General features: G+C 49.9%; 1 protein-coding gene across 1 annotated transcript; it reads left to right on the top strand.

Annotated features, from left to right (window-relative positions):
* The first annotated feature begins 584 nt into the window (after positions 1–584).
* TRIM63 (tripartite motif containing 63) lies at positions 585–16,243 on the top strand. The gene is made up of 9 exons (XM_073317653.2): positions 585–767; positions 2,455–2,621; positions 7,233–7,401; positions 8,476–8,571; positions 10,148–10,381; positions 10,898–10,920; positions 12,668–12,792; positions 13,666–13,740; positions 15,660–16,243. The coding sequence occupies exons 1-9, from the start codon at positions 609–611 to the stop codon at positions 15,668–15,670; spliced, it is 1,059 nt and encodes a 352-aa protein (XP_073173754.1). The 5' UTR covers positions 585–608; the 3' UTR covers positions 15,671–16,243.
* The last annotated feature ends 409 nt before the right edge of the window (positions 16,244–16,652 follow it).

Raw genomic sequence — 16,652 nt, 5'->3', positions numbered from 1 at the left:
GGCTGGGTGGCTGTGAAGCTCAGAGAACAGCACTCAGAGACGGGGAGTTGCGAGGGGGCTGTGTGGAAATCTGGGATGCTGAGCAGGGATCAAGAGGTCCTACCAGAGGCCGAGCAATGAGAACGGGGAGTGTGTTTGGAGCAAGGGGGGTTTTCACGGTTAACCCTTCGTGATGCAGAAGGCTGAGGACAGGCGAGGGCTCAGGAGGGTGATGACTCTGTTTACAGCTACGACTCCAGTTTCTTTGTTCTGAAAGACACCACAAAATCCCTGGAAATGTAGCTGCGGCCAGCCCCGAACAGGTTGTCCTCGGCCCTGTTTACAGCACTCTCGCTCTCTGGAGGGCCGATTGCTCATTCTCACATGTGACAGGCATTTCAGCTGGAAACTCGACCCCTTCTCAAGCACATGTGACCCTGAGATAAATTATAAATAGACATGTCATAGGAGACAAAGGCAGGAGCCTTTAGGAAAGGAGCAAGAAGCTGAGCTCAGAACGTGGTCCCGTTGAAGAAGCCAGGAGAGAGCTAGGACAGTTTACTGAGAAGCTGCCAACGAGCCAGGAGAAGCCGGCAGTGGGATATAACTTGGAGAGGTCGGCCGGCACAATGGATTACCAGTCCAGCATTATCCGAGACTCAAACCCCATGGAGAACCTGGAGAAGCAGTTGATCTGCCCCATCTGCCTGGAAATGTTCACCAAGCCCGTGGTGATCCTTCCCTGTCAGCACAACCTATGTCGGAAATGTGCCAGTGACATCTTCCAGGTCAGTGCCTTGCAAACGGAGCCTGTGATGTTTAAACAGGCTGCTTCCTGAAGCCTGGCCGCAGGTGGCAATCCTTGGGCAGTTGTGTGTTAAACCTACAGCGCGTTCACAGGGGATTAAACCTCCGAAGCCAATCTGCTTGCGGGAGAACTGAGCGAGGGTGGGAGCTGGGAAGTGGCTGGAATGGCCAGTCTTCCATGTGTGGTCCCTGGCTGGGGATGTTCCGAGGACTGGGGATACCGATGCTGGGTTGGGACAGACCTGATTCTAGGTAGACCAGAAATTCTGGCTCTAAGTGCAGTAGATTGCCCTCTTCTAGGCTGTGCTTGTCCATCAGAGGTGGGTGAGGCTTCTCGCTATGTATGCTGGTACCATCAGGCTAGAGTCACCTCCCCTGGGAAAGAATCCCCTTGACTTCAACGGGAGTTGGATCGGGACCATGGCATCTGAGCCTTGCTTGGCAAATGGCTCCAGAATGGACCCTTCTCCCCTGCTGCAAGAGTCTGCTCTCTCTGCTTAGACGGGGGAGGAGCCAGCTGATAAAACTGACTGCTTGGGCCCCATCTTGCTCCCTCACTTGCTGAGCTGTGGTTAGTGTCAAAGGTTCCCAGTAATAAAGAGAAAGCGGGAGAAAACCAGGCCCGGAGGGTGAAATCAGACCCTGCTTGCTGGAGCGGACTCGAGGGATGCAGGTTCCCCAAAGCCCCATACGGGGCTGGGGGCAGCTGTGCAGGGAGCTGGGGGCTGTCCCAGCTGGTTTCTAATTAACTGTTGGTTCTTGAAATGGACAGAGAGGGCACTTCCCCCATGGGCAGGCTTCTGTTTACTCGTAAGGACAATGGGCAGAATGTCGGGGTCTCAGGTCAAACCCCTCATTGGGAATTTTGCCTCTGCAAAAAAAGAGTCGGCTTCTCAGCTGCCACACCCCTGATGTGCCTGTTCACACCTGTGCATGGTCAACGTAGCCCGCTCCTGCTAGTGCAAGAGGGAAATTCTGATTGGACGGCTTTTTCCCCGCAGGTATAAGCGACCCCAGAAGGTGCAGAGCAGTGGAGAAGTGGGCACTGGGTCAGGACCCTGAGCTCTGGTCCATTGATAAACCTTTTAACACCCCCTGGAGCAAATTTTGATCTGAGGATCTCAAAGCATCTTTAAAACGTTAATAAATTAAACCTCACAACATTCCCCTACGCGATAGGGAAATATCATTTACATACTAACATTGCTCTTAAAGCGTTTTCTAAAGGGCAGGGGTGGGTGGGGAGGGGGGTGTCTAAAGCAGAGGTCTAGGACTCAGGACTCCTAGGTTCTATTCCCAGATCTACCATGCACTTACTGGGTGACCTTGGGCAAATCTCGTTAATCTGGTTTTGCCCCAGCTGTACAATGGAGATGATAATTGCCTCCTTCACTGGGCTTTTGTGACCCTTAATTCACTAGTCATAAAGTGTTTAGCGATCCTCTGATGGAAGGTGCTTATATGAATGCAAAGCGTGATGGGCTCTGAGACCCTCTGGTGATGGGCGCATCAGGGATGCATGTTCTGTCCCGGGGGAATGCTGAGGGGAGAGGGTGATGTTTAAATGAGTCCATGTCACTGTCTCCGACAACGCAATGGTGGGTTTTAAGGATGTCTGTGCGCCTGGCGAGACACTGACCTTTGACCTTGTGCTGGTGATATTCGCAGGCTGCTAACCCATACTGGCAGAGCCGGGGAACCACCCTCTCCGGGGGGCGCTTTCGTTGCCCCTCCTGCCGTCATGAAGTGATCCTGGACCGGCATGGAGTCTACGGGCTGCAGCGAAATCTCCTGGTGGAGAACATCATTGACATCTACAAGCAGGAGTACTCCAGGTTAGCCAGGCTCCCCTCTGTCTGCATTGTCCAGTCCCAGTGTTTCTCAGTAGTGGAGGTGGAATGATCTTCCACAGTTTCTCTCTGGTAAGAGCTAATGGGGAAGACTTCCCAGGGATGAAGGATTTTCAATTCCTGTTCTTCCTGGCACTCATCCAGCTCTCCCAGGCAGAGCGCCCTCATGGCCACATTGAAACAGGTATCACACATCCAGCCTGCACTAATCCAGATCATTTCCCCCAGTCCATGTTCATCCAAACCACTGCAAATCAAATGTCACATATTGACCGGACAGTCGTTTGACACCACCAATATTTGATCCCTGGATCCCAAGCTTCACTATTGACCCAAACCTGTGAAAGAAACTTTCCTTTTTCCAGCAGCCAGTCAGTTTGCTTAAGCAAATGAACCAGATAAGTGAGAAGGGTGGGGGCAATAACAAAGCTTGGTCCTACTGAGTTCCTGGGATCTCCCCCTGCAAAGGAGTGGAGTCAGAGAGAATGGCAGTGCAACATGGTTGGATTTCAAGAGAGCAAATTCTGGGGATTTCAGAAAACTGATGACCAGGGTGGATTTGGAAGAAGCATGACAATTCCCTGGCCTAATTCTGCTTTCACCCCAGTGTAATCAGGAGTCACTCAGTACTGCCAACCCCAGTCAAAAATCTTGTGTCAAGCCTTGAAAAGCCATGAGATGGGCTCAACATTCATTATTTGGGGGGTGGGATGGGGAAATAGATGGTTGGTCTTTGTTATTTGCCTGTTGTGTTCAGAGCTGTTGGAATGCACTCAGCTTTTCTCCACAATCACAAGCCCTAGACATCTACTGGCAGGGCAGAAGAGTGTTAATAAAAGCCAAGATTCTCATGCCATCTCTTGATTCCAACAGCCGAAACTTTAAGAAAAACACCAGATATTAGCTACATTGAAATCTCACCAGCCTTACACCGCAGCAGAAGACAATCAAGCCCTGGGATTGTAGAAGAAAGCTAGACTTCTATGATTCCTTATTATTTGTGTTACTTTAGCACCCAGAGGTACCAGTCAGAGATCAGGTTCCATTGCGCTGGGCACCGTACAGACGTGAAGTATAAGCTTCACCCCAGACCACATGCAGCCTTCCCCTGAAAAGGAATAATACAAAGAATCAGAAATTGCCACCGGGGCTTCAGCAGGGATTGCTCAGTGGTCTGAAGGGAAGGAAAGGTTCTGTGCTAGTTGGAGAAGTGGGGAGGAGACCAACCAGGAATGTAAAGTCACGGTCAGTTTGTAGGAGAAAAAATAAGGACAGCAGGTTTATAGCTGATTAAAGGGAATACGACCAGGACTTACAGGAGAGAGAAAATAGATCCATTCATAAACAAAGAAGGGTGTGAAATCAGCAATGATTCCAGGGACCTGCTCTTCATTTTTAAAACTTGATCTAAACCAGAAATCGAGAGCGAGAAAGCGTGAATGACCAGGAAGTGATGACTCAGTATGTAGGTGCTGATAACACACGCAGGCAGGGGAATAGGAAAAAGAGAGTATTTATAAGTCAGCAGGTGCAGATATGGATTCCAAAGCCTTAAAGGAATTAACAGATGAATTTATTGAATCACTGGCAATATTATTTGGAAGTCATGGAGACAGAGACAGGTGCTATATGGGGGGCAAATATGGTACCAGTGTTTTTAAAAAGGGGTTGGGGGATGTCTGCTAAATCCAGTTCCAATCGTGAAGTAATGGAGCTAACGCTACGGATAAAGAACAAATCATGCCCAGATCAGTTTGACGGCGCCTTTTAAAAACACGTTGCAGAGAGGAGGGAGTTAATGCAGTAGCTGTTAGTGAAGCATGGGATATCCTGGGCCAGATCCTCAGCTACTGCAAATTGGCATCAATCCATTGCAGTCAATGGAGCAGGGCCGATCGACACCAGCTGAGGATCTATCTGGCCCCTTGCCTCAAGCTCCTACTTGAGAAAAGAATTGAGGTTGGCTTGGATATGAGCACTGTTGCACAGATAATAATTGGCCAAATGAGCATAAATGTAGGGCCATGGTAATAGGCTAGGTGATGAGGTGGATCAGCATCAGAAACAATGCCACAGTGATAGGCTTTGTTATTTGCTATAGTGGGTCAGACCCTCTAGCCCAGTGTCCTGTCTCTGAAAGCGGCCAGTACCACAGCGTCAGGGAGAACAGGGCGATTTTGGAGCGATCCACCCGTCTTCCACCCCTGGCTTCTGGTAGTCAGAGGTTAAGGGTCACTCGAGCAGGGGGTCTCATCCTTGATCATCTTGGCTAACAGCCACTGATGGCACTATCCTCCATGAACTTATCCAGTCTCTTTTTTTTTAAACCCAGTTATAGTCTTGGCCATCATAACATCCCCTAGCAATGAGTTCCACAGGTTAACTGTATATGGCATGGAAAAAATACTTCCTTTTGTTTGTATGAAGCCTGCTGCCTATGAATTTCATCAGGTGACCCCTGGTTTTTGTATTGTGGAAAAGGGTAAACGGCATTTCTCTATTCAGTTTTTCCACAACAGTCATGAGTTTATAGACCACTACCATATTCCCCCGCCCCCGATGCTTATTATTATCCTAGTACTTCTTAGCATATGCACAAGATGCCTCAGGTGGCACGTGACCAGGATTCATCACTGAATTTGATCCACTGGTTGGATCATTAGCTTCCCCCACCCCGGGCTGGGCACTGACAGGGAGTGTGACGTGAATGCTGATCCATGCCTCCCATTGTAGTACTTAGAAGCCTCAACCAAGACTGAGTTCCCTCTGAGGCAGGGGAAACAGGCATCAGAGATGGAAAGTGACGTGTCCAAGTTGCAGGGTTGCTACATCTTAGGATTGTATCACAAGTCTTGCATTATTCGGTAGTTTTCTGAGAGGCCCAGCTCCTGGAGCCAGGAGATTACAGGAGACTCTCAGCTTTCATTTATTTTTAAAAAGCGAGTCTCCTTCCTGGTTGCAGAGAAAAGTTTGAAACTGTGACCCCTAAATGCTCAGAACCCAGACAGCCAACAAAAGCACCCCACGTTCTAGTCCAGCGGTTCTCAAACTGTGGGTCGGGACCCCAACATGGGTTGTGGCCCCATTTTAATGGGGTCACCAGGGCTGGCATTAGACTTGCTGGGACCCAGGGCTGAAGCTGAAGCCCGAGCTCCACCATGCGGGGTCAAAGCCTGAGTCCCACTGCCCGGTGACGAAGATCGAGGACTTCAGGCCTGGGTGGTGGGACTCAGGTCACAGGCCCCCAGCCCAGGACAGTGGGGCTCAGACTTTGGCCCCCCAGCCTGGGGCAGCAGGGCTTGGACGGGCTCAGACTTCAGTCCCCCCACCTCCTGGGGTCATGTAGTAATTTTTGCTGTCAGAAGGGGGTCACCGTGCAGTGAAGTCTGAGAACCCCTGTTCTAGTCTAATGATTTTAAGCCAAACCCGTGACTTTTGGTAGCCTGACTGGTGATTTTTGGCTGCTCTGGGTTCTCCATCCTGAAGTTGGTCCGAGCGACTTTATTTAACTTCTCTTTTAAAGAGCTCTCAGCTGCAGCCACCCTGCCTAAAAAGGGGGGAAAGCAGGTCAAAGTTCCTGGCCAACCGCCTGTGTTTAAATGTACGGTAGGTTTCTGCAGAAGGAAATAAGGAGCCAGCAGCACCAGAGGGTTTGCCTTAAAGAGGACAGAGTGAGCTTTTGCATCATGTGTCTATAATTAGGGTATTCCGCATCATCCTTGAATCCTGGATCTAGCCATTAGTGGCTCAGTAACCCTGATGGACCCAGTGGTTTCCGTGGCCACGGCTGATGGGAGGGGGAAGGTCCCCAAGCTTAGAGGGCCCCCAAAGCTGTCTGTAATGTTCTGAGTAAAGAATATAACAAGGAAGGGGGTGGGGCCCCAGCAAACATGGTGCAAACATGATGCCCCAGCAAACATGATGCACTGGGGTCCCAAATTTCCCTCGACGGGCCTGTCTGTGGTCCCAGTTGCCACACTGGTGTGTGGTGACAGAGTGATGCTTGCTGGAAAGTGGAAGCCGGTGAGAGTTATCTGTTTAAACAGATCTCTGCAGAGAAGCTGGGGATTGATCCTGAGCAGTAAAATTCTCTCCCGGGACGCCTGGACCAGAAATGCTCTCCGTGCTGTGGAGTGAAGGTCCTGGAGGGTTCGCTTGCTGTGATTAAATACAGAGCTCTGCCTGGACAGAGCGAGCTGATCAGAGATCCTGGCACGTACAAGCGCTGGCTCTAAACATTACATCACTGACAAGGGTAACATTAGAGACGGGTTGGGAGTTGATCCAAACTCCACTGTACAAAGTGAAGTCCAGGTTCTGGTCTCCATTACACCACTGTAAATCCAGATTAACTCCACTGAACCCAGTGACTGCCTTGGAGCTAGTCTGGGTTTGCACTGGTGTAACTTAAATCAGGATCTGTCCTTATAAATCAGAAGGCCAGTGCTGGTCGTTCTTCAGCTGTGTAGACCACAGCCCGGTATCTGCTTCCTATCATCGTCTGGTGGGTGTTTCAATCTGTATCTGCCACAGCTCAAATGTGATTAAATGCCACTCAAGGCTGTTTAACCCTGTTCGGTTTCTTGCCGTCTTCAGCAGGCCCCTGAAGAAAGGAAACCACCCCATGTGCAAGGAGCACGAAGACGAGAAGATCAACATCTACTGCTTGACCTGCGAGATCCCCACTTGCTCCATGTGCAAAGTCTTCGGAGCTCACAAAGACTGTGAAGTTGCACCCCTTCAGAACGTCTTCCAAGGGCAAAAGGTACCGAATGTTTTTTGTACACTGTACACTGAGTTCAATGTACAATGCATTCAGTGGGCACTGCTGCTTCCCTCTCCCCGGGGAAAGGAGCCCATCAGCCAGTACTAAACCCTGGCCTGGCCTCAACTAGATGCTCCACAGCGGGGCCAGGGGCTGCAGCTCCTTGACCTTAGCTGAGGTTCACATCCGATCACTTGGAATGTAGATGAGGTCTCCGAGGGGATGGGCTCCTCCTATTTGGCATCTGGGATGTGCTGAGCTGGGCCTTTCAGGAATAGCTTCCGAGGCTGAGCACTGGGGTATTAATAGGGGCTGCCGTCGCGAAGCAGTAACCTGTCTATATTTAGAGTCACTTGAGAGCTGGGGAGCAAGGGCCAGCACCAGTCCCGCAGGGAGCAGTGTCTACAGCTGGAAGCAGACCCATAAGAGCTGAGGTCTTTCCCAGGGTATCTTGGGTGGGATCCATGGATGGCAAGATCTCCCCCAGCATGCACCGGGGCACCCTCCTCCCTGTTGAATGGGGTAGAAACCCAGGAGCCCTAAGCAGACAGATGTCCATTTTTCACTGGAATCCAGACCATTTGGGTAGGTTAGGATGGGCCCTTGTGTCACAAACTCCCAGAGCCAAACCTTCCTCCTTCTCCCCACATGCACTTCCACGGACCATCCTTTCCTGCCGTTCAGGATTCCCTCCCAGCCCCAATGGTAAAGTTCCTTGATCATCTAGTGCCATTGCCCCACCCACCCAACAGGACCAGAGGTGCCCAGCAAAGTCCAGGCTGCCCATCTGGCTCCATCCCCACCACATGGAGACAGTTTTGAGGCTCTGCTTTCTGTGCATCTATTCCCAGCCTTGAGACTGTGTTCCTTCTCTCTAGCCCCATCCTGCAGACGGTGCCAAGGCCCCCCCTTCGCCTACCTCTCCTCTTCCTGAAAAGGGATTAGCCTTCAATGTAGGGGCCCACCGTCCTGTCTGCCCACCAACGCCCTCTCTCCCTCTCAAGACAGCACTACAGGCCTTCACCCGTGCCTGGAAGGGTAAGGGTTAAATCTATTTCTGTTCCCCTCTCACAGATAGAGCTGAGCAACTGCATCTCCATGCTGGTGGCTGGGAACGACAGAGTCCAGACGATCATCAGCCAGCTGGAGGACTCATGCAAAACCACTGAGGTGAGGAATGGGAAAAATGACCGAGCCCTTTGAAATCTGAGTGGCAGAAATGAAATCCAACCCCCAGCAATGTCCTTGAATGGCTAATGCAGGTGTCGGGAGCAGCTTCCCTCTGAGTCCACGTGACTGAGAATCCTGTTTAATTCAATGGGAGGGCTTTTACAAGAAAGAGATGGGGACTGGGGGAGCTAGTAGTTAGAGCCGGCAACTGGGAGGCAAGACTCCTGGGTTCTCTTTCCAGCTCTGAGAGGGGTGCAGGGTCTAATGATTAGAGCAAAGTTTTGAGAGTTGATACTCCTGTGCTTCATTCTCAGCCCTGCCACAAACTCACTGGGCGACACGGGCAAGTCATTTAACCCACCTGTGTCTGTTTCCCCATTAAGATAATCATGCAGCAGGATTCAATTCTTACCCACGTTTCATTGGACACCCCAAATAGTTGTAAAACAAGGAGAATGGCCAGCACCTTGCTCTTAGGATGGGGAGCTCAGAGGCACTTTAGACTATATATATGTGTGCGTATATATATATGTATATATACACATACATTCTCCCATGGTGCAAACCGTGACACCACAATGAACAGTAAACAACACACGAGAGCCATTGGCTATCAGTCTTCCTCCATGTTTTGTGGTCTTCACACAGCCATGAGACTCATGCCATCCCATCCAGGCATCCACATCATCGCTCTGGCCCTCAGGTCATATAGCATTTTGCAAAATTTGAGTTAATAAAACTGCAGTTTAATTTAATGATTCTCTGAGATTCTCAGCATGATGGATATGCAAAGCATTATTCTAAAGGGTCCAGTTGGTAAAATAGGGGATGGTCACACTGTGGTCATCATCTGATGTTTGGAATTGGTTAAAGTAATCCTACCAGGCCCCAGGGGGAGGGTATCTGCTGACACTAACAGGAATATTTTGCATTCTGTCTTCCATGTGATGTTCACAAAGCCATTTACAAACCTTTGTTAACTGAGCCTCTCATCTCCCTGTGAAACGGGCGTTATTAGCCTCATTTTTCAGACAGGGAAACTGAGTCACAGCCCTGGTAAAGTGACTTGCCCAGGATTAGCCAGTTGTTATTTCTTGTGTTATGGTCGTGCCAAGGAGTGCCAGGACCACATGGTGCCCGGCGCTGTGCAATCACAGAACAAACAGATGAGCGCTCCCCCAAATAACTTAGTCTTGGGTCAGTGCCGGAGCTGAGGGTAGAACCCCCGAATCTTGGCTTCCAGTGCCCTGCTCTCACCACCAGGAACATGGCCTCCACTAGTAGGAGGTAAACTGGTTTCCGGTTCCGCTGTTGCTAGTTCCAGTATATTTGTACCATCGGCGAGAGAATCGGGATTGCCACGTGGCAGGGAGCCTCTGGAAACTGCCGTGCCCAGAGAGAAGGGCTAGGTCTGAGTTCCGCTGGGGGCTCCCCGAGATCTGAGCTCTGTGCATTTGTAATCACTGGATGCCTGCGGCGGGGATCGTTCAGTGCGGCTGTGATGCCTCTGGGGGAGATCTGGGAGCGTGCCTGTCCCCTTTGCTTCGAGATGCTCATGCCTTTTGTCCACTGGCAGGAGAACGGCCGGCTGGTGAAGCGGGAGCTGTGCGAGAAGATTAATGCCCTCATTGCAATCCTGGAGGAGAAGAAGAGCGAGCTGCTGGAGAAGGTCACCAAGGAGCAGGAGGAAAAGACTAGCTTGGTGCAGGCTCTGATCCAGCAGTACAAAGAGCAGCTGGAGGAATCCACCAAGCTGATGGACACAGCGTTTCAGTCCCTGGAGGAGACAGGAGGGGCCACTTTTCTCACAGTGAGTGGCTCCTCTCCAGCCAAGGGAGGGATGGAGCCTGGATCTAGCAGTGTGGTTTGCTCCTTACACAGATCGTTGGGTCCACCCTCCTGAACCCCACAGGATTCTGCCTCCCAGTCTCCTCCCGTCTCAGCCCAAATCAGCTCTGCCCCCTCACCAACCTTGACCCTCCGCTTCATCCCTTTATTCTCACCAAGGGTCCAGCCTCTGTGTGTCCCTGGGTGGACTGGGTTTCTAGGGAGAACAGTGGGCTTTCAACCCAGCAGGAGGGAATAACCTAGAGTTCCCAAGAGCGGGCTGGCAAGGGTGATCTAACTCTGGCGGAGGGGGCAGAGGCTTGCTAGTCAAAGCCCCCAAATCACAGCCCCGACCCCACTTGGTATGACAAACCCTGCTTAGCACTGGCGACCCGGCACCTGGGGCCAGCTTCATACTAACCTGAACTGCTGCTTTTATCACCTTCTTGGTAACTTGCTACTCACCTTGTTCTTTCCCTCTTCTTTGCTTTCTTCACAGAATGCCAAGCAGCTCATTAAAACGTAAGTCCCCGGGGTTGCATTTTTCAATTACTGCTTCAGTGCCACGGTCTGAGACTCTACAGCAATGTCAAAATCCACCTGAGGATTGTTCCCAGAAATAACGGGGGTTAGCACCCCGACCCCTTCCCAATAGCAGCCCGGGTCCTTTAAAAAGTATCCAGGGGAAAGCAAATTCCGAGCTGCTGTAAAGTTTCTCTGTTACGATCCCCTCTGACCAGCAAGAGACTGGAATAGAATGGCAGGTTCTCGGGCTATTGATAGGGCCCTATTAAATTCACGGCCATGAAAAACGCGTCACAGTCCATGAAATCTGGCCTCCCCCCGTGAAATCTCGTCTGTTGTGTGCTTTTACCCTATACTATACAGATTTCACAGGGGGTGACCGGTGTTTCACAGACGAGAGGTCCTGACCCCAAAGGGAGTTGCCGGGGGGTTGCAGGGCCCGGCTCCACAGTCAGCAGCGTGGCAATAATGTACCATGTCCTCCTTACTCCTGCGCTGCGGCTCCCGGCGGCTCTGTCCTCAGAGCTGGGCTCCCAGCCAGCAGCCGCTGCTCTCCAGCTGCCCAGCTCTGAAGGCAGCCCCACCGCCAGCAGCAGCGCAGAAGTAAGGGTAGCAGAACCAGAACCGCCCCTACAATAACCTTGCCCCCCCCCCCGCCCACGCTCCCACACAGCTCCTTTTTGAGTCAGGACCCCTACAATTATAACACCATGAAATTTCAGGTGTAAATAGCTGAAATCATGACATTTATGACATTTTAAATCCTATGACTGTGAAATTGACCAAAATGGACCGTGAATTTGGTAGGGCCCTAGCAATTGAGCTTCCTGTTGAGCCTGTCTAACTGAGGTGTGTGAACTCCGCAAGAGGGGGCAGTACGATTACTCCAGAGTCACACTGGTGGGTGGATCACATGAGCTCCTACTGGGATATAAAAGAACATTTCTGGGAAGGCTCAGCTGTAGGAGAAAGTTGAGCTGGTTTAACTGAAATGGCTTTTTTAAGCTGAGCTAGTTATGCTGGTGGGAAAGGCTGTGGGGACGCTAATTTCACTTTAGCTTAAACTGATTCCTAATTGATTCAGCTTGAGTTCAATCCAGAATCAGAGTGTCCACACAGGCGGCTGTACCAGTTTACCTAGGCTGGTTTAAAATCACACCTTAGTGAAACAGGCACAACTGGAGACAAGCCCTGGGTAAGGCAGAGTCTGGATAGAGAGGTGCTGTAGGGAATGCAGGACCAGCTGAGCTTCAGGAGAAAGCCAGGGCTTGGGCTTGATGCTGTTAATTGCGTTACCAATAAAGCCAAAAGCCCAGAAAGGGATGAAGTGTGACCTGGAGACAGGGTGTGTATCCTGTTGAACTACACCTGCGTCCAGAGGCCAAAGAGTTCTGCCTTTCCAGCTCCACAGCAGTCCATTTACCCTCCCTCAGCATGCAGGCTCCATGATTGCTGGGAGGTGCCCGGGGATCATCTGAAAGAGGGTGTCTAGAGCAGTCAGCTGGGAATCGCCAGGGATTCGGAAGGCGTTAATACAATGCCCTGTGGCAGAGGTCAAAGGGAGGGTGGGAACATCTCTCGAGCACCTTGTGTGAGAGGGAGGATTTCAGAGAGGGCTTTCCCTGGGTCTTGCTCCCTGGATAATAATCTTTTCCAGCTAGAACATGCAGTCACTCTAGCTGGTAATTCTCTCCTCTGGAGGAACAGCAGGTAAGGAAACAAACCCTATGTCTATCGCCCCCAGAATTGTGGAAGCCTCAAAGGGCGGCCGTCTGGGGAAGATCGAGCAAGGCTTTGAAAATCTGGATTACTTCACCCTAGACCTGGAGCACATAGCAGAAGTCTTGAGAGCCATCGACTTTGGAACAGGTATAATAATATTGCGCCCTTCTTTGGCCCCTCCCATTCGAGCATCTGAAAGCACTTTACAAGCACTAGCGAGTTAAGCCTCACAACCCACAAGGAAACTGAGGCTCGGAGAAGGGAAGTGGTTTGCCCCAGGCCACACAGCAAGTCAGGGTCAAGGATAAGAAACCAGATTTCTTGTCTCCCAGTGCTGTGCTTTACCCACTAGACTCACTTCCCCTCTTCGATAGAGGAGACTGCTCTAACACTTTCAGCTCATTCCAGTTAGTTAGCTGGCAAGATCTGAGGTCCGTTATTCATTTGGGACTTGATCCAACAACACTTGCTGAAGTCGATATATTACCAGAGTCAGTGGACACTGTGCTGGGCCCATGGTTTATAGCAACTGGGAATGCTCCGTCTTGGCACCATACCCATTTACCAGATAGGGAAACTGAGACACAGAGCTGCAGAGTGATCCACCCGAGGCTAGACAATAAGTTACTGGTAAAACTGGGACTAATACCCTCTAGTGCTGCTGACTCCCTGGGGTTCGTACTCAGCCCTAGACTTACATCTTTCTCTCCTACTTCCTAAGAGCATGGACAATATTTTGCTGTGTTTGGAGGTTGCCTTTTATAAGTGGCCTCCTGTGTTGAAAATACAGTTCTGGGGGTGGGGCTTCAGCTTTCACAGAATATCAGGGTTGGAAGGGACCTCAGGAGGTCATCTAAGTCCAACCCCCTGCTCAAAGCAGGACCAATCCCCAATTTTTGCCCCAGATCCCTAAAGGGCCCCCTCAAGGATTGAGCTCACAACCCTGGGTTTAGCAGGCCAATGCTCAAACCACTGAGCTATCCCTCCTCCATTTCTAATTCACCTTACTTTTGCTTGGAGATGAGGAAGAGGAAGAGCTAAATGAGGAAGAAGAAGAAACAGAAGAGGAGGAGTCACAAGAAAGGAAAGTGGATGGTAAGGAAAAAATGCTGTGGGTTTGTGATATGCAGGGATCCTAGAAATTCATTTGCCACGAAGAAACACGGATTTTGCGTTTTTACAGAGAATCTTTAGTTTTTACATTTTGTGAAAAAATAAAAGCATATACAGTAGAACCCCGTTGATCTGAGCCTCCATTATCTGGCTCTCCGTATTAACAGATCTGCGGCTGACAGCCCGAGCCCCACCACCTGGGGCTGAAGGTCTCTGGATTATCCCAATTTTTGATTATCCCATTTGGCCCGGTCCCAGTTAGATCGCCTAAATGGGGTTCCTCTGTACTGTGGCTGCGGAAACTAAAGTTCAGCATTTCATTTTAATCATGGAAATATGTAGATTTTAATGTTTTTTTAATCAGAGAATTTTTGTTTATCACGGAAAGCGAGGGTGTATTAGCAGGAGTGTTGAAAGCAAGACACAAGAAGTAAATCTTCCACTCTGCTCCGCTCTGATTAGGCTTCAACTGGAGTATTGTGTCCAGTTCTGGACGCCACATTTCAGGAAGGATGTGGACAAATTGGAGAGAGTCCAGAGAAGAGCAACAAAAATGATTAAAGGTCTAGAAAACATGACCTAGATGGGAAGATTGAAAAAACTGGGTTTGTTTAGTCTGGAAAAGAGAAGGCTGAGATAACATGACAACAGTTGTCAAGTATGTAAAAGGTTGTTACAAGAAGGAGGAAGAAAAATTGTTGTTCTTAACCTCTGAGGCTAGGACAAGAAGCAATGGGCTTAAATTGCAGCAAGGGCAGTTTAGGTTGGACATTAGCAAAAACTTCCTAACTGTTGGCGTGGTTAAGCACTGGAATAAATTGCCCAAGGAGGTGGTGGAATCTCCATCATGGGGGATTTTTAAGAGCAGGTTGGACAAACACCTCTCAGGGATGGTCTAGATAATTAGTCCTGCCACGAGTGCAGGGGGCTGGACTAGACGACCGCTCGAGGTCCCTTCCAGTCCTATGATTCTGTGAGCCCTGGTGACGAGGGATGAGCAGGACAAGGACTCAGACTATAGTAACAACCCTTCGGAGTTAGGTTAGCGGTCTGGTACCACAGTCACTGGTGTTCCCTTTGCGTGATAATTATCCAAACCCTCATAAACATCATTAAAATGCCTGTGGCCGCGAGGTCTGCTCCCCAGCATTGACTCTCACCAGAGAGAGACAGAAAATGTGTCCACAGCCCCAGGACCTGATCCAACACCGGTTGACATCAATGGGACTAGTCTTCCATTGACTTCAATGGGCTGTGGATCAGGCTTCAGCTGAGCACCCATCTCTCTTAGGAAAGGATTTGTAGTGTATGTTTCATTGAGAGATTTAAAATCTTGCTGGCTCAAACTGATACATCCTAGCTCTGCACTGGAGAAAGCTCCTGCACCCCCATTCAGACTGATGACCCTCTCCCGCTTTCCTTGTGTAATTAATGTATGCCCCACTTCCCCGCCCACCAAGAAGCTGCAAAGGCCTAAGGTAAACAGGACACTAAGGTGAAGAGCAAATAACGTAACTCGAAAGCACGTGTGCATGTTCTCTCTCTGAGGGTCAGGACTGGAGTGGTGTTTTGGAGCCAGCATACCTGGCTTTACTAAGTACCATGGCTCACCTTCAGGATGCACGTGGTGCTGTTCACACATATGGGACAGGTATCCAGGAGCAAAAGGAGAACATATTTAGGGGCTATCACTAGGAGCAATGGGATGCAGCTGAAGGCATTTCCTGACAGCGAGATCTATTTCACAATGGAAGACTCTCCCCAAGGGAAGTGGAGGAAGCCCCCTTAGTGGGGCATGTGCTACCTCAATGCACAGGGAGGCATTTCCCATTGGTCCACATCTCCCAATCTCCTTCTCCCATCAGCGTCACTGAAATTCTTCTCCTCCACCTCTCTTTCAGCACCTCAATAACAGAGCAGAAGCAATTCCCAAGCCAGAAGAAACTCCCCAAGTGCCAAAGAGCTGAGTGATTGGGAGCAATGGGGTGGGGGTAAACGCTCTGACTTCATGGGAGCTACGGGAGGAGTGGGCTGGGGTCCCAGCTGAAGAAGAAAAGGTCGGGCACCACCTGGCCATACGACAGTATTGCTAACTCAGGATGAAAACTTGACCGAAGCACATAGAAGCTCACTTTTATACATGGGTGCAAACTAGAATATTTCATACGTTTTATATTGTTCTATTATTTTGTATATAATTGTAACAGGACTTTGAATTTTGTGTATTTTGAAAAGAAAACTCTTTTGCTAACCAGTTTGTCGTGCCCTGAAGATGTTGACTCTGAGAATTGAAAAGTTTGTTTGCAACCTGTAGGGGATACACTGAGGGGCGTGCCAGACCTCGGCAGACAGAAGTAACTTTAGCTACAAGAAAGGGTTTTGGGGGACTAGAAAGAGGCAGCTGAAGAGAAAGTTCTGCATTGCAATGCATAGTCCTAACTCACAAGAGATTTATTAGGGTTGATGTTGCACTTTGTCACAATAAAGTAGATCTGGTCTTATCTGTGGTTTGTACGAGTGGAAAGTTCTTAGCATGGTTTGACCCCTGGATGAATAATGATCTTTCACACAAGCTGAGTCAATCAGCCACCATTGGCAGAAGGAAACGGGGCTAGTCATAATCCCGGCCACTCATGCACAGCCCTGAAAATATACAGCACGTTTTTTTCAGAAATCCCAGAATGACTTCAGGCCAAGACGTGGAAAATATTTTCACTGTGTTCCCCCACCCTCCTCCTGTTGCCGCCGTGCTGCCCTGCCAGGGGCACCGTTCCCCATGTTCAGTGTGACACACGCACACCTGATCTACTGACTGGTGTACGCAACACCTCACATGCACTCACACACACGATCCAATATCACACACACCCTGGATCTAATGACTGATACACACA

Source organism: Lepidochelys kempii, chromosome 19, assembly GCF_965140285.1.
Source record: "Lepidochelys kempii isolate rLepKem1 chromosome 19, rLepKem1.hap1, whole genome shotgun sequence".
Taxonomy (NCBI): Eukaryota; Metazoa; Chordata; order Testudines; family Cheloniidae; genus Lepidochelys; species Lepidochelys kempii.
The sequence above is the reverse complement of the archived record's forward strand: the minus strand, read 5'-3'. Positions and strand labels throughout refer to the sequence as shown.